Source organism: Ixodes scapularis, unplaced genomic scaffold (assembly GCF_016920785.2).
Source record: "Ixodes scapularis isolate PalLabHiFi unplaced genomic scaffold, ASM1692078v2 PGA_scaffold2__306_contigs__length_199485367, whole genome shotgun sequence".
NCBI lineage: Eukaryota > Metazoa > Arthropoda > Arachnida > Ixodida > Ixodidae > Ixodes > Ixodes scapularis.
Window position 1 is genome coordinate 115,750,337 of NW_024609857.1, and position 27,207 is coordinate 115,777,543.

At 44.9% G+C, this 27,207-nt stretch overlaps 1 protein-coding gene across 1 annotated transcript in view; it reads left to right on the top strand.

Moving 5' to 3' along the window:
• The first annotated feature begins 667 nt into the window (after positions 1-667).
• Positions 668-27,207, top strand: part of LOC8036834 (astacin-like metalloprotease toxin 5) — a 34,356-nt gene continuing 7,816 nt past the window's right edge. The window contains exons 1-4 of the mRNA XM_029979069.4: positions 668-915; positions 5,138-5,214; positions 6,574-6,646; positions 11,888-12,002. Of these exons, the coding sequence (XP_029834929.3) occupies positions 804-915; positions 5,138-5,214; positions 6,574-6,646; positions 11,888-12,002 (377 nt within the window). The 5' untranslated portion in view covers positions 668-803. The remainder of the gene's footprint in view (positions 916-5,137; positions 5,215-6,573; positions 6,647-11,887; positions 12,003-27,207) is intronic.

The window sequence follows — 27,207 nt, forward strand, 5'->3', positions numbered from 1 at the left end:
CAAGAATTCGCGTAGCCGAACTTTTTTTTCTTGTAGCATTGCCGGAATTCAAATGTTTCTCTCTAAATATATCACACACATGCCTGTAAAGGTAATAGTACCCTTAGCAACTGTGTTTGCCGATCAGAAGCTAATACATCGCAGCACTTTAATTGAGCGCATTGCCCCCCGTATGAGCAATTGAAGCATCGATATATATAAATTAGGGTAACTGCACAATGGTTCATATAAGATTTCTGCCGCTTACTTCGTTAATTACAAACCGAGTCACGGACGCTCAGAAATGCTATCACATTTAACAGTTCCTGGGTATCCGTTAAATTCGTTTTGGTTTTCGGATACATCGTACCCGGCGACTTAGATGCTATCATAGATGATGTAAAACTGTGCGGGGTGGAAGATACCAAGGTACCAATTCAGCGAAGAGGAGCGGATAAGTGCGGCCGTGCGTAATCGATAAAGACGAGAGCGACGTAGACATCCTTTTAAGTGACGACCGCGAATCAGTTGCGTTAATCAGCCGAGCCCCTGTAAGATTTCACTTTCACGTGCACCTCCACCCCCCGTCGAGCCCCTGCAGCGATCACCGAACCGCGTGATCGTTGCGTTATCGTGTGGAAAGCGCATCTGAGGAGGGAGCCACGATAGCATCTCCTGGGCAACCCTCGCCCCTCCCCTTTTTCAGGCTGCGTGGTAGGTGTATATAAACACTCTGCTTGGTTCTAGGAGAAATTTAAACTATTCCCGCTTGGCTAGTAATTTGCTTTGAAGGAAAAAAAAATAAGCAGGCAGTTTTACTTTTGATGCTTAGCGAAGCTCTCGTCATGTCGACATCCATTACGACTCGGTTTCTGCCGCTGCTGCTGCTGATGATGTTGCCGCTTGCTGTCGTCGCCGAAGACAGCGAGTACGACTGTAAGTTCCGATCCCAAGTTCACTAGGAAAGTTTGGGATTATAACTTGCGTACGAATTTAGTGGGTGGGGAAAGAGATTCACAGAGTACAATGCCGCTGGTTCATTTCGCATTGGACTGTGTCATATTCGCTGGAGGATCCGTGGTTTTTCATTTAGCACTGCTAATACAGCTGCGTTCGAGCACACGTGTCTCTGTTTACAAACAGGGGCTATCATAGCAAATATGTACATTGTTAAAAAAAAAAGAACAACGTGTATTTAACATTTATAGATGGATGATCGGTACAAACGACACCTGGAGGTAGGAGAAGGAAGAGCAGATTGGTACTAGAGAGGAGAAAAAATTCGAATGAAATTCTTGCTGTATGGGGCTTCTGGTGTAAGAAAATGAGGGAGAAAGACAGGAAGTAGACAAGAAAGTGTAAGTTGTAATGGATTCGACGAACGATTGTGCAAAGCGCGTTTTCTTTTTTTTTCTTTTTTTCTTTTGCGTTGTTAGTATTTTGGGGGCGAACAGGCGGGGGGGTTTTCTGCTCCCCAATAATCACATTAAATTCCGCGAGCGCACTCACGGAGGTTGCAGGCTCGGTCAAAGCGCGGTGATTAACATATCACTGCCAAACATTACGTATTGCAGCCTATGGCCTGTAAAGACTAAGCCATAAAAATTTGTCTGGCTCCAAACATAGTTTGACACTTAAGATATCAGGTGCACTTCAGCGTCAAATCTAGGTCACCGCTAGCAGCTGCTTTGAGATAGGCAGCATGGAATCAAGTAATTGTTAGTTCCCCCGCCGCCCCCCCCCCCCCCCCCCCCCCCCCCCGATATTTACAGAGTTGCTTCGACATCCTTTAGCTCGGTTCAAAACGGGAAATACACAGAAAAACACGAATTCTTAACTGAGGTTGCTTTTCTAATAAATACGTAGCTAAACCACATTTCTACGCCATGGTGAAATTTCAAGCCTCAAACGTTCAAATTCTGACGGAAAGTTTAATCTAGACCCTCAAAATACAAACAATCATCAGGACAATGGTTGATTAGTGAGATTAAAATAACAGCGAGTTTTGATAAACCGTGTTCGTTACTGCTCTCCGCAAGGAAGGCAGTGCAACTGTGCATGCGCACCAATATATTGGCGACGAGATGTAATGGTGGCGCCACCTGGTGGGCGCCTTCCTGTGAAGCAGTTTGTAGGATGCGAGCAAACGACACGCTATGTCAAAGCACGGAGTAGCTATATTAGTTCGCACGTATAAAGATTAAAAACGGCTTATTTAATAAGAAAACGCGTAAAAATATTTTGTGAGTGATCTATTTAATGAATAATTGCGCCTCGAAGCAGTTTTTTTTATATATTAGAAAAACTTCAAAATCATCGAAAACAAGCTTGTATAGTTTCATATTACAGCTTGCACGGCATGCGTCAGGGCTAGTCACAGCCTCTCTGATTCTTTTTCTTTAACTTCGGATCTGTGGAGGCTTCTGTAGAAAAAGGGTTTTGCATTCACCAAAGTAAATGACGTGCTACCTTCTTAGCTGGGCACGCGCACGCAGCTGTGTTGCAAAGCGCCGCACACTCGTTTTAGCTCCATTGAGCTTGCCGATACCGACGCTTCTATCCAAGTGTGATCGACAGTTGCTGCCGAACAAATGCTCGTCAGTAACTAACACTTAGCTCCTCCCGAATCAAATATGTGACAAGGAAGTTTGTTACATCTCGACTTCTGCTCGAAAGAAAAGCAGAAATTTTCATAAATTCTTAAATAGTCGGCTATGCTCCGACAAATTCAGGCAATTGATTAAGTTGCTCTATCCTATTTTTACTAAGAATTGTTCACAAATTAAAATCATTCGCTGAGAAGCATATCATGCATTATGAGCAATTCTTGGGCACCAAAAATTAAACACACAAAGGGTAGTAATTCATGAAGTTTTAAATGTCATTTCTTTGGGGGCGCTGAAGTGTCATCGACTTACTAGATTTAAGACTTCTACGGCGAAGGGGTCTCGCTCGTTTCTCGTCGACCGGGTAAATAAGCAGGGATTTAATTGAAACGATTCCGGAAGCCAGCCACCGCTTCTTCCTGCCAGTTATTTGGAGGAAATATTCGTTGACTGCTTTTTTTTTCAACCAGTAAACAAAGAAAGGAATCAACTTGGAACTAATAAGAAACCGACACTCACAGAACACACTGGAACCAACAGGATCAATTCCACTGAAGTGTTACTGCACACGCGAGAGGTTCTCGAATTTCACTTTTCTATTTTCAATTTGATGAGACAATCATTTATCAGTTTTATTTGGTCCGAATCCTAATAAAATATAGCCCATTCGCTGTGGTAGATGTTGTACCCGTAAAGAGATGGGTATTCTATTTTCATCATCACGCATTTTTTTTTTTAAACTCTGGTAGAGAACAGCGCATCATTTTTCGAGCGCCACCTTAGCGTTAAAAGTGTTTGTTAGCACGACGATGTGTGCCACAGTTTCAAGCTTTTGTGAAAGTTCTACTACAAATATCACCTCGCCAAATAAACCCATCGCGTGAAACGGGCTTTGCCGCGCGTTACCCGAACAGCGCATAAAGCGAGCTGACAAGCCGAGGGATCCAGGATCTGCGCGGTGTGTCCCAGTCCGTCCTACCCGTGACGTCACAAACGATGATGATGATAGCTAGAGACACGCCCCCCGTAGTTCGCGCACTGCGACAATAGCCCTGTCCGCGAAGTTTCGAATCTGGTATCAGGTTGTGGAGCGTGTTGCTGGATGGCGGAAACGACCTGCAAGAACCTCCTAATGTTTATTCTCTTTCACAAAAACAACAACAAAAAAACAACAACAATATATATATATTACACCGGTTCTATTACTAGGCAGTTCTCGGCATCTGCCATTTAAACAAACACCAAGAATTATATCAACGGTGCGGTGCCGTTTTAGTTTTAGCACTCCGGCGTTTCCTTCGTAATCCTCGATGTGCCTGAAACTTTGGTAAACACACTAACAAACATTGCTGAAATACTGAACGAAATATTGGGGGAAAACATTGAGCCATGTTATTGAATTTGCAATTTTGGACTACACCGTGTTTTTCAAAGTGAACATTTCTACTGGCCACAATTAAAAAGTGACGTCAGGGAAAGGCAGCTGGGGTTCGCTCTTTGGACTGTAAAGTTTGTTTCCAAGTGATTACACTCAGTTTCGTAGTGCCAAATGAATGCTTTGAAAGCTCCCTCCAGCACCCGCGTAGCAGTAGAAAGCAAATGCTCGGCATGGTCCATTCTTAGACTGCCCGCTCGACCAGCAAGCTTACCTTCCCCTGATGTCACTGTACTGAAAAACGCGAGTATATTTGAATGCTGGTTTTGGCATCATTTCCACTCGCCGATTTCACAATAATTATTCTGAGTTTCGCGATACTAAATAGCATATCGGAAAGGGTAAGGGCCGGTGTTTCCGAAAATATAGTTAGTTGGGGTAGCTAAAAAAGTTGGCGGAGTACCCCTTTAATCTTGCATCGCAGCTAGCTAAACTACGACGCTACTAATATCCTAGTTTCGAAAAAAAGGCTGGTGTACACATAGCTTTCGAAACTACGATAGCTTAGTCTTTGCAGCTCCGTTAGTGTTGATTTCGGAACTCTATCAAGAAGTATGCTTAGTGGCGCATGCGCAAAGCGTCCGTTCTCGTTGCGAATAGCGTAGCGAAACTGGACAAATAATATTCAAAACCTTCCATTCACACGATAGTCACTCAATTGTCCGGATCACAACATGCGCGATCACACCACACGTGATCGCGCGCAGCAAAAATTTAACATGCACATAATCTATATTAAATCAAATTCACGTTTTAAAGAAGGTTAATGCAGGTATTGCGTTCTCCGGTGTAGAGATCGCGTTTTTCTTAATGTTTTGTCGACGTGTTTTGTACAACGTTGCGACCTGTATGCGTATCTTTTGTGTCCTACAGGTATGGACCTTATATAGCTGCTCAAATTTCTCGCGGGGGTTATATTTTCCGTTCGATTTCTTGGCGAGAACATTGAAACAGGCTCCCACTTGCGTTTGCATTACGACCACAACACGCATATGTGGGTTTATAGTTTTTGCCGTGCGAACCGTACAAATATATATAAGCGTCATTTATTACACGGTACTACCTAGAGGCCGGAAAATAATGTATATTCTTTTTTCTCTTACCCTTTGTGTTTTAGCGGACAGAAGACAAGCCAAGAGCGCCCTATTGAAACGACACTTTTTCCAAGGCGACATCCTACGTGACAGTCATGATGTGAGTGTGGCATTAGCTCCTCGAACGTTTTATAACCTACGTCGAAAGACAAGAATAACTTCAAGGAAGCTTCGCCAGGTATGCATTCAGGCGCCCGACGGATGTTGTAATGGTTCATTTTGTCGCACTTGAATAACCCCGAGGCAGTCTCGGTGCTCCTTCTTTTGAACGAACATGGAGATAGTCAGCGTAATTAGGGTCTTTTCGTAGATCGTACGCCGCCATCTCCCGCTGAGCACCGCAAACCTCTTGCGGACAATCTGTGAAAGGTCCTGTAAGGTTCGGCCTCCAAGCGCTGCGGCTTTCCTTTTAGATGGTGCAGGTCTGATACCCTCTCTCGTGAAAAAAAGAAGAGACAAGACTGCGCGAGAGAATGGAGAGAGGGAAACCGGGAACCGGTTTTTGACCGGCAGAAGATAATTCTGTAGGCCAGCCCTTTAAGGCCGACCTACTAAATCCTTTTTCCGCAAGGTAGGAAAACCCTCCTCGCCACCCTTCTATTTCCCCTTCTCCCACTGCTATCTTGACGGCGGGGGTATACTTCTTTTGTTGCTGCATTATGAGGCCGGATAAGCCGGCAGCTTCTGTTGGCTCATCAAGCCCCGAGGTGCAGCAACCAAAGGGGATACCCGACGTCAAGCTAAGAGTGGGAGAGGGGGAGATGGGAAGGGTGGCGAACTGGGAAGGCGTTAGAAGCAATCCGGATCTACGTTGTTTGCGAACGTTCAGTAGAGCAGGGTGTACTTGTAAGTTGACAGAGTGACCGCCCAACGCTGTAGCCTGGCAGCAGCAATGGCGGAGACGCCAGTCTTCGGACCAAAAATTCGCTAAAAAAAAAATTAATGGGTTGTGTGTATGTTTATGCAGTTTAGAACTTGGTCTGCCCCAACAGGCGACGTGTCTCCCAGCTGTAGATGAGAAAGTTAGCCAGTGCAGTACAACCGCTAGTCTGGGGTCTTTAACGTGCATCACGCAGTAGTGATACACGACCGCACGCCGGTACGATGCTCATTCAGATGGAAACGGGCAGGGGTGATGAACCCAGGATCCCTGGGTCTGCAGCGCGAGCTTTCGCTCCACGTGCTCCGAGCTGGTGTGAGCTAGCCCACTCGGCCACCAATCCCCCCCTCCCCCCCTCCTCTCATAAAAAAAAAAAAAAAACATCGCTACGAGGGCATATGGGCGGTGACCAGAGGGATGGTGCGGGCATAGACGTAGAAGTGGTACTTGTTTACGCCATACACGAAGGCCAGAGATTTTTTCCTATTAAAATGCATCGTTACAGACGCTAATCTACCATTTCTATGAAACCTTGAGTGCTTGTTCTTAGGTCTTTAAGTGGTTTGTGACCTTTTCCAGAAGCATGTGACGACGGACCAAGACCTGCTCTGGCCAGGAGGCGTTGTTTACTACACCATACATCCCAAGCTGAGTAAGTGCGTGAAAGAAAGGGCGGCAAGCTAGGTTGGTCGATCTATCTGCCGTATTAAGAAGGTGCGAATATTCTGTCCAGACATTCACCACAGCGCTACACAGCGCGCTATTAATCGGTGCTGGAAATAGCGCTGGCAATGCTCATGAAGCACTTACCTAGCGCTGCATTAGTGATGCTGATACAGTGCTACATCATTGCTAAGTGACGTTCATATCAACGCTGCACCAACGCTATTCCTAGTGGTGATTTAGCGCTGTGCTGTACGCGTGAACCGGACTTAAACGAAATTGCCATCTAGTTACATTCTCAATAAAATCATCGTAGATAACTTATAGATTAACGCATATATAATAAACATCGAAATTATCATCTATATGCTTGTTCCACTGTCAGCTTGTGCTCATCTCTGCATATTCACTTTACTGTTTGGGATCTCAAAAAGACTTCTCGGTCCAATATTGAGGGTATACGTAAGGTGTTTCATGCCAGATCATGCAATGATGGTCCGGGTCATATCTCTTTATATTTATGTAAAAAAACATATCTTTAAACCATATTCTTGGCATTCAGCTATATGCGAACGCCGTGGCTTACTTTCTTCCGGAGATACAACATTTCGAAGTTCGAGGCGTGGAAAATGCCAAGGTTTCGCTAGTGTACTTTGCACAGCCGTGAATTTTATACCGAAGTATGCACCTAGTAAAAATTTATTTTGCTTAACGTAGTAAGATAATGCGACACGTACACATAATATTAAAAATTACAATAAAATATTTCTACGCGAACAAATTTGCAAAGCACGTCAAATAAAAACTTTTTAGGCACATTTACAAATACTTTACCAAAGAGCTACTTGATATAAAACGGCGCAAAATATAACGAGATGAAAATCTTTAAATGCATTTTACGAATGCATAAGATACATATGCATACACATTATTGCAGTTCTGTTATTAATACAGAAACACAGTTCATTTCTCTGAAACAAAATTACACGTCAATATATACAGAGGCCACGCGTCGGCGACGTCAGGCCGACACAGAGGAAGAGCGTAACGGCTCTGTTGTGCTCCGACGTTAAGCGCAGCGAACGCAGCGTAGCGCAGAACGTGCGCTTTTCGATGGCCGGCAAGTGCAGGAACTAAATTTCTGCTGCCAATCAGCATATGTGTGGGCTGCGCCACGCCGCCTTTGCTACGCTAGACGTCGCAGTATCGTTTGGTTGCTGCCGCAGAGGCCAAAGTCAAAGTCAAATTTGGGGGTTTTACGTTCCAAACCAACGACGGGCATCTGGCACGCCCCAGCGGAGGACTGAGGATTAATTTGGACCACCTGGGGATCTTTTGACGTGCAACCGAAAGCTCGGTTACTCGGCGCCTCCTCCGCAATAAGCCTCTGTCAGATTGCGGGCACCTCGGCCGGGATTCGAACCCGCCACATGGGGATCCGTAGACCAGCGCTCTCGCCTTGGAGCCACCGAGGTGGCCGCCGCAGAGGCAAGGAGACGGAAGCGTGCAGCGAAAAGCGAAGAGGAAAGGCATTGTTCAACGACAGAAAAGCGGAGATTAAGAAATGGCAAGAGTCCTAAACGAACGGAAGAGGGTGAGAAAGAGTCAGTGCTAGCGGATTTTCATCGGGTGATTCCCATTGATCGCCGAACAATTTTTGCCTACCTGCTTTGCCTGGCAAGCTGCTGTGTGCGCAACGGTTCTTTGCTAATGAATCACTTACATCACTTACACTTATATCAGTGTAAAAGGTAAAGAAAATATCATTTAATATCTAAAAATGAATATGTTTTGCCTTTTTTAAGTTGTCCTGGCCTCTAATAGTTATTTCTGTCAATACTACAATTGCAACATAACCAGTTAAAGTAATAATTAAAAAGTTAATCGAGATGCTTCATTTAATTGGTCACCTTACCATACCTTACCATGGTATTATTTCCCCATTTGATGTCCGCCGAGCCTGAAATATACGCAGTGAAGACGGCACGCACCCAAAACCTCCTTTTTGTAAAAACATTTGCTCGAATAAAAATCACCCTCTGTATTTGTTCAATAGAATGATGGAAATACGGTTTTTGTAAATTTTAGAACCAAGAAATAAACAATCCGACTAAGTTTTATAATCTGTTCGTGCCTAAATAATAATTTGAGGCTTAAAATCATTAACACGATTTTAGAATTCCCATAAATACATTTAACAGCGCAACCACACGTTGTAGCTTTTTTTTTTTTTTTATCATGACACGCCTTTTGGCGATAATCAGGAAGCATAATCGCATATTTTAACTTTATGCTTCCACTCTCTGTCGTATTTGATACGAATCCGCTTTGTATTTTTGATTGAATATGTCACAATCTGCTCGACTTTCAGAAATCTTAAATCGCGAAAGTCGGCAACCAGCTATACATCTTTCCAACGCCTATCAACCGAGTGAAAAATGCCGAGTCACTGGCCTGTGGACGCAGGCGCAGAGTACGATATCTCGCGGAGATCGCGGAGAGGGCTATTGCGCGTGCTCAGAAGGCGTTTTACAGCCCAGCAAAGAGCGATAGAAGCAGGCTACGGCCCCCGCGACGCAATAAAAGCGTCCGAGTTTTATTCCGTTTCACCTGTAGTGCTGACGCGGCCGATGCTATTAACTGATGGAACCAGTCAGACAACTGAAAAGCTCGCCATCACGGTGTTCGTCATGTTTCTGTAGGTGTTCTATCATCGCTGAACAAGTCATAAACAGAATAAGGTCTAGTGAATTGCGCTTTTGACGCTGTTTGATTAGTCCCATTAGCCAGTAGTGTCGGCTGTGCCTGGACTTAAACGTAGTATAGTTGGAGCGAAGCAGGTGACAACACGTCACGGGAGCGTTTGTGTCCCTGCGTCAAATGAGAGACCCGGAAGAACCGGCTGTCGTCTGCTGACCAAGAGTCGTCTGCTGCGAAACCAACCAACTTCGGATGAACGTCCACCGCCCTAACATTGCCACCCGCTAGAGTAGCGAGCTCTTCGGGAACAGTTCATGGGATTACCACACGCCCAATTTAACAGCGAATCTGTGGCGGGTGCTAATACCAGGGTGACTTATTGAGCGGAAGCGGTCGGTCACAGCGCTGCGCTCATTCAAGCATCGTTCAAAAGGCACGCTGTCCTCGGAAAAGGTTTCATCCGAATTAAGTATCGTTAAAAAGTAACATGCCTTCTTCTTTCTTTCGTGTCGTGCTGTCGACAGAGACGCAATCGCGCGAGTTCAGTTAGCGAAAAAAAAAAAAAAAGCCTAGAACTACTTTTTGCCGCAGACAACGCTGTTGCTGTGGCGGTAACGAGGCCTCCGTGGCCTCGACCGTGGAGTGTCGTCGCGTGCCTCGCTCCGACGCCCTTATTGGTTCGCGGAGGCCACCATGTCCAGAGTTCGTCACGGTATTGTGAGACAGAGTATATGACCTTATATCACCACGTGGGGTGCAACCAGAGCAAGGGCACATTGAAACCAAGATATTGAACTCTCTGCCTACTATTTTAAGTTATTATCAACGCTCTCGGTTAGTTGATTTCAGAGCCGCTTGATATGATACTATAGAGAGTCGTTCTGTGCTATAGCGGGAAAACAATGGAGGTCGGGGGAAACAGTTGACCACCACGGCCGCAAATTACTTGCTTAAAGTACAGAATCCGCCCCCCTTTCCCCCGCCAAGAAAAACAAAACGAATAAAAACATTTACAGCGCTTTTTTCTCCTTCCAAAAGTAGACCGTACGTATCGCCGAACACACAAAAGCCCAAGTTTCACAGCTTGCCGTTATCTCATTCAAAAGTTATGAACAACTTTAGGAAATGTTTATAGCGAAATAGTGTAGGCGACCGCTGAATCCGTCGTATACATGAAGATGAATGGCGTCAGCTATACTGGGAAGGGGGCCAATTTTCCATTAAAACCCACAGAAAATCACTAATAACTTCTGAATGAGAACAGTTTATCTTGGAACTTTGATATCTGCACACAGGCATGTGCACAGAGGAGGGGCTCTCTGCTCAGGTTGAACCTGCGCAGGTTCAAACCTGCACAGAAGCAGGTTTGAACCTGCACAGAGTCATGTTCAACAGAGTAATGTTAGAAAGCCCGATCGAAATGAGTAACCCGGAACATAGCTTCCAAAAGTGAGCGTCAATCAGAGGTGGTACAAGCGAAAACACGCTAGCACATAAACACCTCATTAATGTATTATTTCATAGAAGGTTAATGTTACCCAAGACGTGTTCGAGCCTTCGCCCTGTATAGCGGTTTCATAATCGCCTTTTCACTTCCGGTAAGAAACGTTCCGCCATGTTGATAAGCAGAGTCGGCCCCTTTTCTCATTTGCTCGCGTGCAGACGACCAGTCAATAAGTATTTGGTCAGCATAACTCTTGATTACTATGCTTATAACGTGAAACGTTCTTTTGCAAGGTATTCGGCATTTGGAGAAGTCCATAACTGAAGCTTGGACAAAAGTGAGGCCGCGAGGCTTGACACTGATAGGTTGACGGGTGGGATAGGTGGTGTGAGGTGCTCGACGCTGATTGGTTAAGGCTGACGTCATGTGACCTGGGGTGGTGAAAGGAGGAGAAGTAGGCGAGGGGGCGAGGTGGAAGGGGGATTGGGTTAGAAGGTTCTGGAAGATCACCATGTTTATCATGTCAAGTGTACACATGCCACGCGTTAAATTATCTGATGAAGAGCGCCGCGAACGTGAGCGGCTGAATAGGCGAGATGTGCGGCTAAACGATAATATAAACGTTTGTGATGCTAGAATGTTTCACGTGTGCAACACAATTGCCTAGCAATTTTTTTCCCCTCTGAGCAGTTTCGGAGGCCCCTATTGGTCACCGCGAAAGCATGATTTAGTTTGTCTTCCACGGAGCGAGCTAACGTTCATTCACGGCTGGTCTGCCAACGAAAGCGGAGAACATGGTTTGTTCGCTATACGATGGGGCTTGTCTACTACGGATTCCGCAAGGGGTTAGAAGTCATAAACGAGTGCTTGGAGTGCGGTTGGTACGTCGGTGTCCGGGGGCGGGGGCCAGCTATTGCTCCCACGAAAGGATGTGGGTGAGGGGTGGGGCAAGGGCGGGTGAGTCGCAGGACCAGTAGGTCTGAGAGATAGAAGGGTAGCCATCCCTCATACCTGCTGCTCAATAATGTCCAGTTCGAATAAAGTTCGTGATCAAAACAACGCGTGGCTTGTGCAACGTTGGTGCAGATCGACGCAAACGGGCCATTCGAAAGGCAATGCTGGAACTGGAAAACAAGACCTGCGTGCGCTTCGTCCAGAGGACCGATCAGACCGACTACGTGAACATCGTCGCCAATGACGGGTGAGTTTGTTGGTTTATTTTCTAGAGGATATGAAATACCCCCCCACGCCCTAAATCCGAAAATGAACGTTTATGGAAGTACAGTAAGGAGCACATTGACCTGCGACGACAGGGCAAGACACCAAGCTCGCAAAAATCCAAAAAGGCTCCGCGCCAATAGCGTAACGAATTATGAGAACGTCCTGTACGCTCCTTTTGTCCTCGAAACATCTTCTATGTGACATGACGAAAATGAGCAAAAGAGATAGTGAGAGGGGGAAAGGGTTGCGCAGTTGCCTCTCGCAGGCTCGCCTGGGCGGTGCGTTTCCTGCGTCGCCTCCATCGTTTGCTGCAGTTGGTTTGATAGAGGATTTTCTTGGCAATCCTTTCGGTGCCGCAGAGGGAGCTGCTCGCCCTTCAGAAGGTTTACTGCAGTAGTTCTCAATTGCTGATATTTTGAGAACCCCTTCTGGATCCATGGAGATGATAGGAGGCGCCATCCACGAGGAGGGGGAGGAGTTTTGAACGATTACAATAATTAATTGGTGAATGAAGAAAAGTAAATGCATGCTAACCAGTTTTGAAGCTCTTAAACGTAGAATAATCAACCCTACTCACTCTGCGCACATTGTTTGGTATATTTAGCTTCGTGGGGCTTCTATTGTCAATAAAAAAAAACAGTTTAATTGCTCGATTCAACTGATTAATCGAGGGCTTCGCGGACACTAAGAAGGACTTCAGGAACCCTAAAAGGTCAGGCGACCACCGTTTGAGAACCATTGATTTACAGTGTCCCCTTCACGCTGGGGAAGAGTCTATGGACAGGGGTCATTTTTCAGGATAAGTAAGGCAGGGAAAACACAATGTCACGAGAACCTAACTGGCGTTCTCAAAATACACACGTGATCACTTTGCACCACTTTTTTTACGGGAGTTGATATGGCACTGAGAAAAAAAAATATAACCATTTGAAACTCCACGTGCAAAGTCAGGTCGTAGATTTCGTTCTGGTGAAGACATTCTCCTACTTACTCCGCCTTCTACAAAAAAGTAGACACATAGCATTGTGTAGACCATTCTAATAATCGCCTTCTGCGAGCTGTCACCCTTCTTTACTGGGCTGTGGTACGCCATCCGAGCACGCGCAGTAGCCATTCTATGGAATACAGTAGGCAGCACTTTCTCATTTGCAGACCGGCGACTCGGCGTTTTTCGTTTTGGGTGATAATCGTTCAATAAGGTTATAGAGCGTTGAACTCCTGAGGATTAAAATATTTTCCATGATTTTACTCGATTCTTTCACAAATTTGGCTGCTCTGCAGAATAGTAGAGATGAAGGCACCGCTCACAGAAATTCGGCATTAGGTTGGACCAAGTAGGGTATGACAACCTTTCCACAAATATCGTGGACGGCCACTCATGAAAAGCCACTAGACAGAGCGACATTATGAATATTGTGCATCATTCCTTTTAATGCTCTGCCACATAGCCAACATAACGCGAAGCCTAGCTACAGACCTAGCGATTGTATGCACACATAAAGCCTGCAATCCAGTCCGTAATTCTCCCGTACTCATGACGTCAAAGTTAGGTGCCCTCGCGTCGGTTAGTAGTTCGACCGCAGAACGTCTCCTACTCTTGACGCTTTCTTGAATTCCGCCTGCGCTCCAGTACTTGTAATCACGTTTTACATAAAGACGTACGCGTCTACTATGTTGCAGAACCTCGCAGCGTTTTGCAATTTTCAGGGCATCCTCAGCTGTATTTCATTTATTTGTCCTTGCAAAATGCAGAATGAACGCTTTTTTGTTGTTTTCTTTTTTGGTATTTGGCTAGATAATTAACCGAGGCATCTGGACTTGTTGTGCTTTTCAGAAGTATGATGCGTCAAAACAGGGATGGGCAGTATTTCAAATACAAGTATTTGAAATACGTATTTCAAATACTTTGTGTATTTTACATTTGTATTTAATTACAAATTGGATAATGTATTTGACGTGTGTATTTAAATACTAAAACGTGGGTATTTCAAATACAATTGTAATTAAATACAATTTTTTGGGCGAAAATACATCCCTCAAATTTATTGTCACTGTCCAGAGCAGGAAGAAAACTACGTTCTGCACCGAATGCAGTGTCTCTCAATCAAGCACAAGCGTTTAGTGGCTTTGTGATTACGACCGTGCTAGTCCAGGGCAAGAATAGTGACGAAATCGACGTTCACAGGCAGACTGGCTAAATGAGTGCCTGTGACAACTTGTGATGCTTTCCAGCCTGATTTCCGTCCATATTTTTGCCTGGAACATTCTAAATGCGCGGGTCGTCGAGATTTCCGTAACTGGTGCGAGTTGCAACGATAAAAAATTCTCTAGCTAATGCTGCGCGTCTTGGTCGTCTCGGTTCTTTGTTGGCCTATACCAAAATGTAATCGACAAAAAAAGCTGCTTAAAGCTCTGTACTTTTTTCACCTATTACGTCCAAGCTGATTACATTTTTTTGTGATTATATTTCTATTAAGTTACTAGAGCCTCGCACACTAACTCCCGAGTGTGTAATACAATATTAAAATGAGATACCCAGAAACTCGTAGCAGGTGCCCTGAAGTCGCTGACGCAAATTTTAAGGAATGTATTTGGAAAAGTATTTGTAGGAGACCAAATACGTCAATTGGCTGTATTTGTATCTTGTATTTAAATTCTTCTTTGGAAATGTAATTAGATCTGTAATTAAATACATTTTTGACGAAGTATTTTGTATTTGTATTTCGATACATATTTGCATGTATTTTGCCCATCCCTGCGTCAAAATGTGAATGTAGGCTGTCACCCGACTGCTCCCATAGCGATTCAAAGTGGTCTTCCCAAGGTCCAGAATCGTCCTAAAAAATAACCCAGATTTTTGGACAATAGCTTGACCATTAAAAAAAACTAGCGTGTTTGTAAATACTTAAACAACCGGAAAGAATAAACACAAATTCAGGACGCAAACGTCTGTTTGCGTCCCGAATTTGTGTTTATTCTTTCCGGTTGTTTAAGCTTGACCATCTGTGTTTGTTTCTAGGTGTTCACTCACTTCTCAAAAAATGCCGTCTAAAGAAAGACAAGCAAGTGTTCTGTCTCTTTGTGTAGGCTTCCTTTAATGTTTCCGGTATAAATTTCATTAGCAGCTTGCACTCTTCGCTGGCTATTGTAGTGAACACGCTCCCTTTGTTTTCGTCCTCCCAGATATCGAACCTCACTCCGAGCCCGTTTACCAATGCTGCAAACTTTGTCATGTGCACATTCGAAGCTCCGGGGACTCGCATTATTTTACAATCAAGTTCTTCAAGCTAGATTAATAGAGGATCTAAAAGCAGGTTAAATATCCCCGCCTTCATATGCAGTGTGTTTGATACTATACCGCGGATGTTTCGATATGAAAGAGGGGCGGGTACAAAACGCCATGTTGGAGTGAGTCGCAATCTGACTTCATGTTGCTGAGTGCCTGCACAAAAGGCGGGCCGTCCAATTTGCTGGCAGCCTCAAGACTATACTTGTCTTTTGGTTCGGCAAAACAGAATGGACATGAGTATCTAGATGAAGCTGACTGCAGTCATAGAAAGACCAAGAGGAAGTTGTCACCACCCAAGAAGATGTCTACACAGAAAGTAGCATCGCCGACGACTATTCGCTTTGCCTGTATGATGCCATTAATCTCATTTACAAGTGTTTGAAACCCATCTCTCTCTCTCAGGCCAAAGAATTTTCTGGCGTTTTGACAAGAGCAAGTAGTCGATGGAACCGGGAACTTTGAAGAGGTTTGTTGGAACGGATCACGACAAACTATAGCGTTATCCACGACGTCTTCTAACTTATTTTATATCCATCTCCTTTGATATTGAGTGTAAAACTATCAGCACTCAGTTCGGTGAGGGTCTTCTTTTCTTCTACTGCTATTTCTCGCACTACAGCATCCACCTGTTTTAAAAACGAAACTTGAGCCCCGATGGAATTTCCCGGCGTTTTCACCGTCTCAAAACACTCGTCAACGGCTTCTCTGTAGTTGTTGATGAGTGTAAGTGACGGTAGGTTATCTGGCAAACAGGATAGCTGGGCGAGTTGGTATGTATTCATAAGGGAACAGCGCGAATATTGCAGGGACAGAGGAAGGAACATGGACAGGGCGAGCGCTCGTCCTGTCCAGTTCCTTCCTCTGTCCCTGTAAAATTCGCGCTGTTCCATTCTGAATATGTTATCTGTAGTGTGAGAAACGTCTTGCCAGAAGGTGTTACTTACAGCGTGCTCGTCAAACATTACTGCGATTTTGCGAACTGTGCGCTGGACATCACTGCAAAGATTCCTATAGGAAGTGATTCCTTCGCCTCGAAAGGGTTTATGTGCACACGGCTGCAGGAATATTTCTTTTTGCTCACTGCAGGTCACTCCATGCAATAACCCTTTACAATCTTTCAGGAGCACTTCTTCAAGGTCTAGCCAAAACTGCCCAACAGTTCGTCCAGTGACACGCGAATCGCGTAGGCGGCAAATCGCAATTTCCTCTGTCAGTTTGTTACGAGTCTTCTCCGATGTGTATCCCTTTTTTGAGCTGCATTTCACGAATCTCTAGAACGGTCTTTGAAGCCCAGTTCTCGTTCATCAGTTCGGCGCATTTCATTTTGAGGAATTTATTAGTATGGCGCAGCTCGGAAACTTCCTGCCTCTGTTTGGCATTCTCGCATAGATTCTGCTCAAGATGGTCCTGAGGAACCCTAATATTTTCCGTCAAAAGTGCTCAGTTTGGTGATCATTTATAGCGTTTCCTTCGAGTGAGCTTATGGCCGCTGTCACGCGCCTTTTTTCGTCTAGAAACCTAGCATTTTTGCTTTCCTGTTGTTTCCGAGCCAAATGCTCAACCTTTTGGGCAAGTTCAGTAAACATTAGCTCTAAATGGTCGCAAGACCTCAGCTAAGGAGTGTTGGACAGGTGCTGCTGAGCAGTATCAAGGTATGACTTCCCAAGAGTTCTTCTCTGCAGAGCAATGTTTAACACTGTATGGTTTTGAAGCGTAAACTTTAGAAACTCTCCTTGAATTTCGACAGAAATCTCACTAGCATTTTCACTAAGTTTTATTGCAGAGGGCCTCACCGCGGTAGAATAAAAGGGTGCAAAACTTCCAAGAGAAACACAAGATGAAACCTCCTACAGAAGGCTTTGGACGCCGCAGAACGCCTTTCACCCTAACGAAAATTTCAATGCACACTGCCTCTAGGAAATTAATGCTTCTGCAATCCCAACCTTCCAAGTGGCCAAGTCTCCCGAAATCACGTTTTTCGCAAATAAGCCCCTTGCCAAGATCTTCGCCCTTGCCATGAAAGGCCCATTGATAAATGTATAGGTCGAACTACACACGCAACAATCCGTTGCTTGTGCGTGGGTTAGAAAGCTTCTTCTGTACCTGGCACTACAGCTTGTTTGCTGCGTCCAGAAGGTGACGCTGGATCGGCTTGCTTGGCTGACTCAGTTTTTTTCAAGCAGGCCTCATTTAGGTTTCTCCGAGGTTTCAACGTGCATTCCCACTTAGGCAGGCCTTTCGATTTAATGAAACGCCTTAGCTCAGAAAAATAACACAAACGCTTAAATAATTATTTGACGATAAAATATAAAGTGTTTCTGTGATTTTGGTGCGCTTATGTTGAAATACATCAATGCTTACTACAATAGAAAATGACTATACATTACTTGAATATTATACTACACTTTAAGGAGGCCGAAAGGTACACAGAGTAACAACGGATATGAACAACGCTTTTCCTATCACCACGTTCTACCCTAGTGATTATGTTTACACCAAGTAACACTGCCCCACAGCAATGCAATGATATTACTTAAAATTGAAATTATACTTACAGTTCGTACTGGTCACTTCAGGTGCCTTACCACTTTAATTATCATCGCTATGGGATTTCACACCAAGAATGTGAACCTCCATAATAAATGTTGCGTGGAAAGCCATACATCTTAAGGCATTTATGTTAAATATATTTACCAGAAAAAAATGAGACGTTTACAATCCCCTGTAACGCCGAATCTGAGCGCAGCTCTTGAAAAGGAGGATGGGAACGTACGCAGAGAAGGCTATGGCCCTCCTCCTCTCCTGCTCGCCTCCTATATAGGGGAAAATTTTCCGCTAAATTTAGTGCGGGAATTTAGCGGAAAAAATTCGCCACTAGATTTACGGGGAAAAAATTTCCGCTTAATTTAGCGGGAATAATTTTCCACTAAATTTAGCAGAAAAATTTCCCCGCTAAATTTAGCGGAAATTTTTTCTCGGTAAGTTTAGCGGGAAATTTTTTCCGCTAAATTTAGCGGAACATTTTTCCCGCTAACCTTGGCGGAAAAAAACTTTCCGCTAAATTTAGCGGGGAAATTTTCCCGCTATATTTAGCGGGAAAAGTTTTCCGCTAAATTTAGCGGGTACATTTTCCCGCTAAGTTTAGCGGGAAAACTTTCCGCTAAGTTTAGCAGGGACATTTTCTGGCTAAATTTAGGGGAAATTTTTTCCGCTAAATTTTGCGGGGAAATTTTTCGCTATATTTAGCGGGAAACTTTTTTCGTATATTTAGCGGGGAAATGTCCTCACTAAATATAGCGGAAAAAATTTCCCCACAAAAGTTAGCGAAAAAAATTCCCCCTAAATTTAGCGGGAAAATTCCCCGCTAAATTTAGCGTAAAGTTTTTCTTCTAAATTTAGCGGAAAACTTTACCGCTAAATTAAGCGGGAAACATTTTCCGCTAAATTTAGTGGGGAAATTTTCCCGCTAAATTTAGCGGGGAATTTTACCCATAATGCACCGCTCGGTTACGACTCCGACGGCGACGGCGACGGCGCTCAAGCCGGAAGTGGGCGGAGCTGCGCTTTGAAATGCACTCCTCAAAATTACCACGAAATTAAACATATCGAGTGCACAAATCTGGTTAATTTTGGTGCCTGCAATTTTGGGTCCTGACGGTGCAGCCGTTCGAGCTTGTCGGCTTCGATGGGAAGGAGGTCCATGCATGGTAAGCTGTAGATGAGCCGGCTCACCACCAAAGAAGAGTGAAGGGTCGGCATGGATCGGGCAGAGTTAGCCAGTTCTACACTCCTACCAGTCGCACAGCGTTCCGGGAAGAAAAGGTGGAAGCCGTAACAGTCTTCACCTGGTGGTAACACTAGCAGCGATTTTCAAGTGCAATGCCGAAAAAGCGTTGCTTTGACACAAAGCGCAGGGGCTGGGAGTCCAGTTGGAGCTTAATTTCCAGGAAGCGGTGGTTCTTTTCTGGGAAGACATGGCTGCAGACCTGTGGACGAAAATTGAAAGACCTTGTCCCTCGAGGAAAGCCTTGATCTTGTTTATGGTAGATTGCATTATGACCCTTAAAAAGGTCGGGTGCCGGAAACTAGAGACCCAGATGCATAATTCGTCCGCGTGCATCGAGATGAAGACAATAATCCCTGTAGAAGGGAACAAGGGGACAAAGGCCAAACACGAAACTCCAATCAGCCAGCTCTGTTTGGAGATTTGTGTTTGTCCTCTGCTCCGTTGTTCCCTTTCTCCTTGAATTATTATTGTCATTCTTGTCCAGCTCGCTTGCACCATTGAATTAATTGCATTATCATAATAACCTTAAAATGCAGGCCGTTCATCCTTGTTGGTGTTTAGACTGGTGGCAGCTGATAAAATGTTTGCTGTACGGACGTCAAACTCCTGGTAAGCTCATTTGGTAAAGCGCTCCACTCGAAACGGAGGGGTACCTGATTTGATACCAGGACGAGGCGGATTTTTGCGGTCACACTCCAATCACTCAGCTGTGTTTCGAGATCTGTTTGTCCTTTGTCTCCCTTGCTCACCCTTTCCAGGAATTATTATCGTCACTCTTGTCCAGCTCGCTTGCACCTTTGCATTAATAGCAATAGCATACATGGAGATTCCGATCGGGTTCCTTGAGTTGAGAAGAGCGGCTAGGAGACCTGCGATGGCGATGCTAAAAAGTAGAGGCGAGAGGGCGCTACCTTGGGGTAGACCGCGGTGCACAGGTCTTGATCAGCTGAGTGTGCTGTCCAATTGACTTGGATAGAACGGTTGGAGAGGAAGCCCTCGAGGAAGCCAAGAACTCTCCCCGTGACACCCAATGAGGTTCGTTGGGCGAGGACTGATCCCGGTTCCTCATTTTCGAAGGCGGCCTGGATGTCGAAGAACGCCGCCAGGGTAGACTTGCGGTCAGCTGCAGCCTGTCACATTGCACTGACAATGCCCAGGATGCTGTCTTGAGTGGAGAGTTATCAGGAGGAGGTGGTGTTCCTCCGACCACCAGATCAAACGGGCGTGTACCAGTCGCTCGAAGAGCTTGGCAACGCATGAGGTGAAGGACACCGGCCGCTAGGACAACAAGTCACCTGCGGGTTTACCGTTCTTGATTATGGGGCCCACTTATGCCCGTCGCCAAACTGCTGGAAATTCAGATGAAGTCCAGATACCATTGAACCAGAGAAGGAGTTCCTGGTAGTGTGAATCAGGCAGATTCTGCAGTATTTGAGTTGTGACGCCGTTTGGTCCTGGTGCCCCTCGTCGCCTGCATGCCCTCAGGGTGTTTTATCGGCACGGCAGCACGGGTTTGGCAGGGAGACGGCAGCGGCATATAGAGTGGCAATGTCTTGAGCCAGGGTCATTAGTAACATCCCGTGCTAAGGGCCAGAGAAACGAATGGTAGACTGAACTTACTTTTCCCATATAAACTTTCCATAAGCCTCCAGACACGACGGGCTGGTGTGGTTGCATCCACCGAAGAGCAGATCGTACCCACTGCCGCTTGCGGCATTCTTTGGCGCAACGTCGGAGGGCAGCGTCAATCCTGTTAAACGGGGTCTTGAGGGCCACGCCACCTTTACGTCGCAGGAGTCGCTGGAGTCGCCGTCTTTATGCACACATGTTTAGGAGGGTCCACTCGGGTGTGGGGGAAGATGTAGGCACGGTTGCCCTGACTGCGGCTTTCTTAGCAGCGTGACTGATGGCCACTAGGAGGGGTATTGTAGTCCACGCCATGTTGTCTCGCAACCGGTCCCAATGAATAATTGACACTTCGTGGGCCCCAAGACGGTGAAGGCCTATGATGTCGATGAAGAATGGGAAGTTGTCACTGCCCATGGTGTCGGCTGTAACTCGCCATGACAGTGGAATCTCCGGTGAGTGGCCAGTGACGTGAATGGCACTGAAAGTGCTGGGAGGCCAGAGGAAATTCGGGGAATTCTCATTGGACAGAACAAGGTTGTGTTCCGCAAACTGTTCTGCAAACATTCCGTCTTCTCTGGTGCCACCCCAAAGATTATGATGAGCATTACAGTGCTCACACATCAAGAGGGGATCGACGAGCCTGGTGCGCAATCAATCCACTAAGCCGGTGACTTCCGCAGTGCCACCTCCTGAGCGGACATAAACTGAAATGACAGTGAGGCGCCGCCCGGCAATCTCAGCGCGCACTGCAACGAGGTCCCGGTTAACTGTGCAGAGGTCAGAGACATCCACGGTGTGGTGAAGAATGGCTCTCTGGATATAAAGCGCAGCGCTGCCGTTTGGAAAGCCTGGTATGGAAGGGTTTTTATAGGCGAAGTAACCAGGGATGCTGCTATTCCCTGGGAGACCAGCCTCTCAAAGAGCTAGGGTGGGAATTTTCTAGTATTGTAAATAGAGGGACAACTCTGCCAGTCTATAGTCAGCAGTCCTGCACAGTTCCACGGTAGGACCACGGGGCTTTGTCGACCCCTATGGTTCTACAGTGGCAGGCGGCAGCGCGCGAGACAGCTCGTGCTTTCTCGTGCTCTGCATGCGCGGAGCTCCAGCGAGGTTCCTGCATGCGCATAACGGCTAAAGCTCCGTTGAAGAATTGCTGCAGCGGTGGCGTACAGCCGAAACGGCTGGTGAGATCTGACTATTGCGCTTGAGACGGTCTTTGCAGTCTGAGGTATGTATACTCAGACCGTGAGAGCAACTCAGACTAATATCTTCGGTGATGGCCCTCACAAACTTTAAGTAGTGAATAGAAATCCATATATATAGCCATGCAAGGTGTAAAAAAATTGGGTTCTGTGTATGTTTATACAGCCTAGAACTCTGTCTGCCTGAACGGGACACGAGTCCCTCAACTGTAGATGAAAAATTTAGCCAGTGCAGTACAACCGCTAGACTGGGGTCTTTAACGTGCATCACGCAGTAGTGATACACGACCGCTCGCCGGTACAAAAGCTTCCCCAGGCCAGATGCACTAACACAAATGCCAAAATCTGACAAGCACAGAAGCGAGCTTGCAGGTTTGAAAAATAGCTCGCCTTGGCTTGCGTTTTCTGCTGCCGGAGAACTTTGTCTGGCAGATCTAGAATATGCCACCAAAGTGGCATTCGCTTGCCAGTATCTTTCTTTACAGAATAGTTCGACTAAATATTAATGGAAATATCCTAGGTTGTTGAGCCTTCTCCCAATCCCATTATTGTTGATTTGTTGAAATGTTTATATTGGCGTCAGTTTCAGTTTAAGAGATGTTTCAACCTTCTAGAAGTCGATCTAGTGTGCACAAGCCAACTCAAAAAACCATCTCTTGCCTTTTATATATACATTTACTTACTGGACTTAGTACAGCCACCCATTTTTATTGCTGTCACAAGAAAAAATATTCATAACGCGAAAAAAACCGCGATCAAGCATGCTTGCAGAATTCAAGGAAAATTTACACCTATAGCAGGAACAACACCACCTGTGGGAAATAGCTTATCGAAACGGTTAATACTGCGTGTGAAACCGTAACTTTCGGCAATAAGAATATGATAAAAGCTATTCGGCTCCAAAATGAAACAGCTGTGAAGTGTAATTGTTTGGTATGAAGCTATCAGTCTCGCCTCTATAGTTCGCACCCTTTCACTATAGCCCTTTTCTGTAATCTAGTTTGGGCGGACGCCTGTATCAGCCGGAACGGGTACAGCAACAATCTCACACTAAAAAGAGCGTGCTTCTATTAATGGAAATGCAGCAAAGCACGAAGCGTCACCATCTCTCGATCGACATCTCAGTCCCAAAGTCTGATAATTGTTCGCAATTACAAAACGTCCTCCACACCCGCCCCCTACCTGCAGCGGGAGATAGAATCTTTTCTCGCCAACGGCAGCGGGAGCGGAACTGCGAAAGAATGTTAAGCCATATCATTGTAAGAGAGGAGGTTAAGCTAGCGACATACGCGAACCCGTGCTTTGAAATCTGATTAAGGTTGGTACGCAACGCGTCGTGAAAATCAAGAAGTAGACCGGTGTGTCCACCAAAGCTGAGAAAACCAGACTAAATAGTTTTGTTCCTCGCAAGTCGCGTGCTTAAATAAATAAATATTTTATTAATATTTTTACATTTGTAGAAAGAGTAACTTTTGCGGAGGCCACATGTTCCAAAAGCACAAGCAATGAAGGTGCCTAGCCTATATTGCCTAGAGATCTTCGATGTCATCTTGCTTTTGATGCGCCTACGTGCTCCATAAGCTTTTCACACAAAAACTTTGCCATTCGCGGGCCATGCAAAGACGTCGCCTTTTTGTGTTGTTTTTAGCCCGACGTTCCCCGGTAGTACCAGGTAAGGTTTACTTCGCTCAAAAGTGGTTTATATATTTATTTATTTCGGGTTACCCCGCAGCGCCCGAAGGCAATATTGCAGGGGGGGGGGGGGGGTACATAGTTGTGAGGGTAGAAATACGCACGTGCATATGTACCAAAAAAACAAAAAATAACGCAAGCCCACAGGAAAACACTCAATCAAAAGCAAGCCCAGAATATGATAAAAGAAACATCGGTGACTCGCATTCCAGTTACGTGCCAGATAAAAGCATCAGCTGAGGAAAATGTGCTAACAGCAAAATTAAATAACTCACTTGCCGCGTGACACAGGAGTAAGTAAAAAAAAAAAAAAGACATCCGAGTGTTCGGATGTCCCGATTGATGAACAGGCGATTGTATCGTCGAAGAGCCTTAGATTTTTACTGAGGCTTCGAATCCCCGGAGATTATCAGTGACGTATAAAATAGATAGCGACCCGTGAATAGACCCTCGAAGCGCTCCTGATATGACCCATAAGTTACTTGACATTGCATTGTTCCAAATGTGCAAACAGCTGTCTACCAACCAGCAGATAAGCTTCCAATCAGGCCATAACCAGTGCTTACCATTCCAAACTCTGCCGGCGGTACAGAGGTCTATATCCGTATTCACCTCAAGAACCGCCCCCAAACAAAGTCCAGCTGCTCCCGGTGTGTAACTGATTTACTCCCTTGTTCGGTGTGAATTTTAGATCAGCTTGCCGATATTTTATCAAGGCGTAGGCGTTTCAAAAGCAAAAATGATAGTTCCTTCCTCCTGTAAGTAAATCTTGTTCGGACTACTTCTTGCAGCGACTAAAATAATTCGAAAAACTTTCTTTTCTGTTTTTGATGTGACTGCGAGCATATTTTTTACTGCTCAAACATTTGAGCCGTTTTGGTGGTTTATGGACGTAGTGACGGGTGCTTTATTTGAGGTGGTGAATGTAAGACAGGTTCTTTAAATAATTAAAAGCGCCGAAAAAGACAAGGACAAAGAAGTGGAACGACACAAGGCGCTCGTCCCATTTCTTTGTCCTCGTCTTTTTCGGCGCTTTTAATTATTTAAAGACCCATGAACCAACTGGCCCAACTTTCCACTTTGCTGTAAGACAGGTGAGCGTATTTGAGTAAAGCATTGTTCAAGAACTTAGAAAACTGCTTAGTGCGCTATTGTCCGTTTCGGTTTCCGGTGGGCTGCAGAGGACATTACAATCCATCTAAGCCAATCCTATGTCGCGTAGGTATCACGTGACCTTCGGTTGAAAACCAGCGACGTGCGGGGCGCGTAGTCACGTGATATATTCGCAACGCTGGATGTTCTGGTACAACCGGGTCGTAGCGTCCGTTGCAGTCTATCGGAAGGTGAAACGCAGACTAGGCACAAGTCTGCTGCTCTTTCCGCTAGTTCGATTACGACGTTTGATGACGCAAGCTACAGCTATACGAAGACCTGTCTGGCGTGACCGCCGCCATCTTTTATTATTGCGTAAGTGAGAAGAAAGAAACGTATCGAAGCGATGAATTTTGAGGCCAAGCTTGCACCAGGTCGAAAGCGCGACAACAGCAAGTGCAGCAATGAGCTGCGATAACTAAATTACACCATTCGGCGATTGAAAGGTGTCCAAATTAAGCGTAATCATTTACCAATTTTCATTCTGTCCTAGTTCTTTGCAATTTTTTTTTCGTGTTATGTTTTCTTTATTACGTGTTAAAGACTGCGGTGACAAATTGATTTTTTCTGTCATTTAAATTAAATAAAAAACTGCGGGATTTCCAGTTGATCTCGCGCTCCTTCTATGCAAATATTGAAGCTGTCAAACACCGGAGAACGAATTTTTCACGCTCCTGATTACTGTCATTTAGTGTTAGACAAAATAATCGATAAAAGCATTTCAGTTAAGTTACTAAATACCTGCTTCATAAAGTATTTAAAATACTACGCAAGTTACTTTCGCTGTAAAGTATTTTGAGTAGAGTACAAACACTGATAAATGTATTTCGATTACTCTTGGAGATACTTCCGCATTGCGTAATTTGTATCGACCTTAGCGACAAACAGAATTATACAGTTGCGGAAATCAGGTTTACGAGAATGGTTTAGTAGCACGCAACAGAAGCTGATTCTCGAATTTCTCGTCGGATATCGAAGCTGCCGCATAATTTTGATCTACCTTGACAAGAGGCAGTACAATTGCCAAATGCGATACTAAACTCATTAGGATCTTTTATCTTCATTGTTGTTAGAGTGAAATAAATACATAGAGGAGTTGTTTCGAATGCAAATGTTTTGAGATAAAATTAAACAATTGTACATCTAGAGCTGAAGCCTGAAAGCAAGAATAAAAATGTAAACGCACCTTCAGGTGCTTCCGGATATTGAAATTTGAAGCTTTGCCAACGGAGAGTATCTTCGATAAGGGTGGATAACTGGGCGAGTTGTGTTCTCTTCGTCTCTGTGTGTCCTCGTCCCAGTCGCGCTGTATTTCAACATAGTATCTTCGCCTTGGGGAGGCATGGTTTGCATTTCACTTGCACATTGCTGCCTTTCTCTGACACACATTCAAAATCAGGTTTTATGCACGGCCACTGTAGGACAGAAACTTCGTCTTCCATCATGATGAGTGTGACAGCCTGAAAGTGTATAAGTATAGCAGAAGGGAAAGCAATTGAAGGAAGTGTTTTGCAGCCAAGTGAGTGTCGAGAAGATGGCTTTTATAATATCAGGGTAAATTGTGTTATGTTTTCGTGCTGACGAGGCCGCCTTGGGTCTCACGGTGTTTCGTGTCAGACAGCCGGCGGATGCGCCAATAAGTCAGAGATCAAGGCCTGATCGGAACGACTTATGATCGTCTGAGAAAGTCTCGTCTGACAACAGACGATACCTCTCGCCTGTTGTCAGGCGAGTAGTCACCGAAGCTTATTGCTGCTAGCAATAGGATTTGGTCGCTGGAAAGAATGTTCACGTTCCCTCGTGCCAGGCATGTGTCACTCCATACCAAAAAACTCAGAAAATAGTGGAATTTCAAAAATGTATTTGAGATAATGGGAACAAAATACTCAAAAATGTAATTAAAATACGGTATCAAAAACTCGCAATAAAAAGTATTTGCAAGATACAAAGATACTTCAAAAAGTATTTAAAATAGGTTTCTTGAGTAGAGTATTTGAGATACGCACAAGTCTGTTGTCATAGCGCTTTTTTCCAACGTTTACAAAACAAAGCAGGCGTGAAAAGGGTCACAGGGTAGTACGTATAGGAATTTCGGTCCCAGCTGGGAAGTCTATAAATTCCTTCTTGTTTCCATCAAATTTCAGGAATTAACAACTATTCAATACTGACCATTGAGACATGGTTTGCTGTATCGACTTCAATACGGTTTTGTGTTCTTTACCTTCAACGTCACAGCAAGAAAGAGACTCGGTGCAGGTGATCTCGTGAAACAAGATCACATGTGAGAACAAGTCGTTGGATATTTTGTGTAAAAACAAAAAAGCACGACAGAATATTGTTGGGACTGCTCGTTATGCCTTTTGTTCGCCGGTAAGAAAAGAGGCATAGATATTTGCTTTTGGGAACAGAAATATCTGTACAGAAGAAATCATAA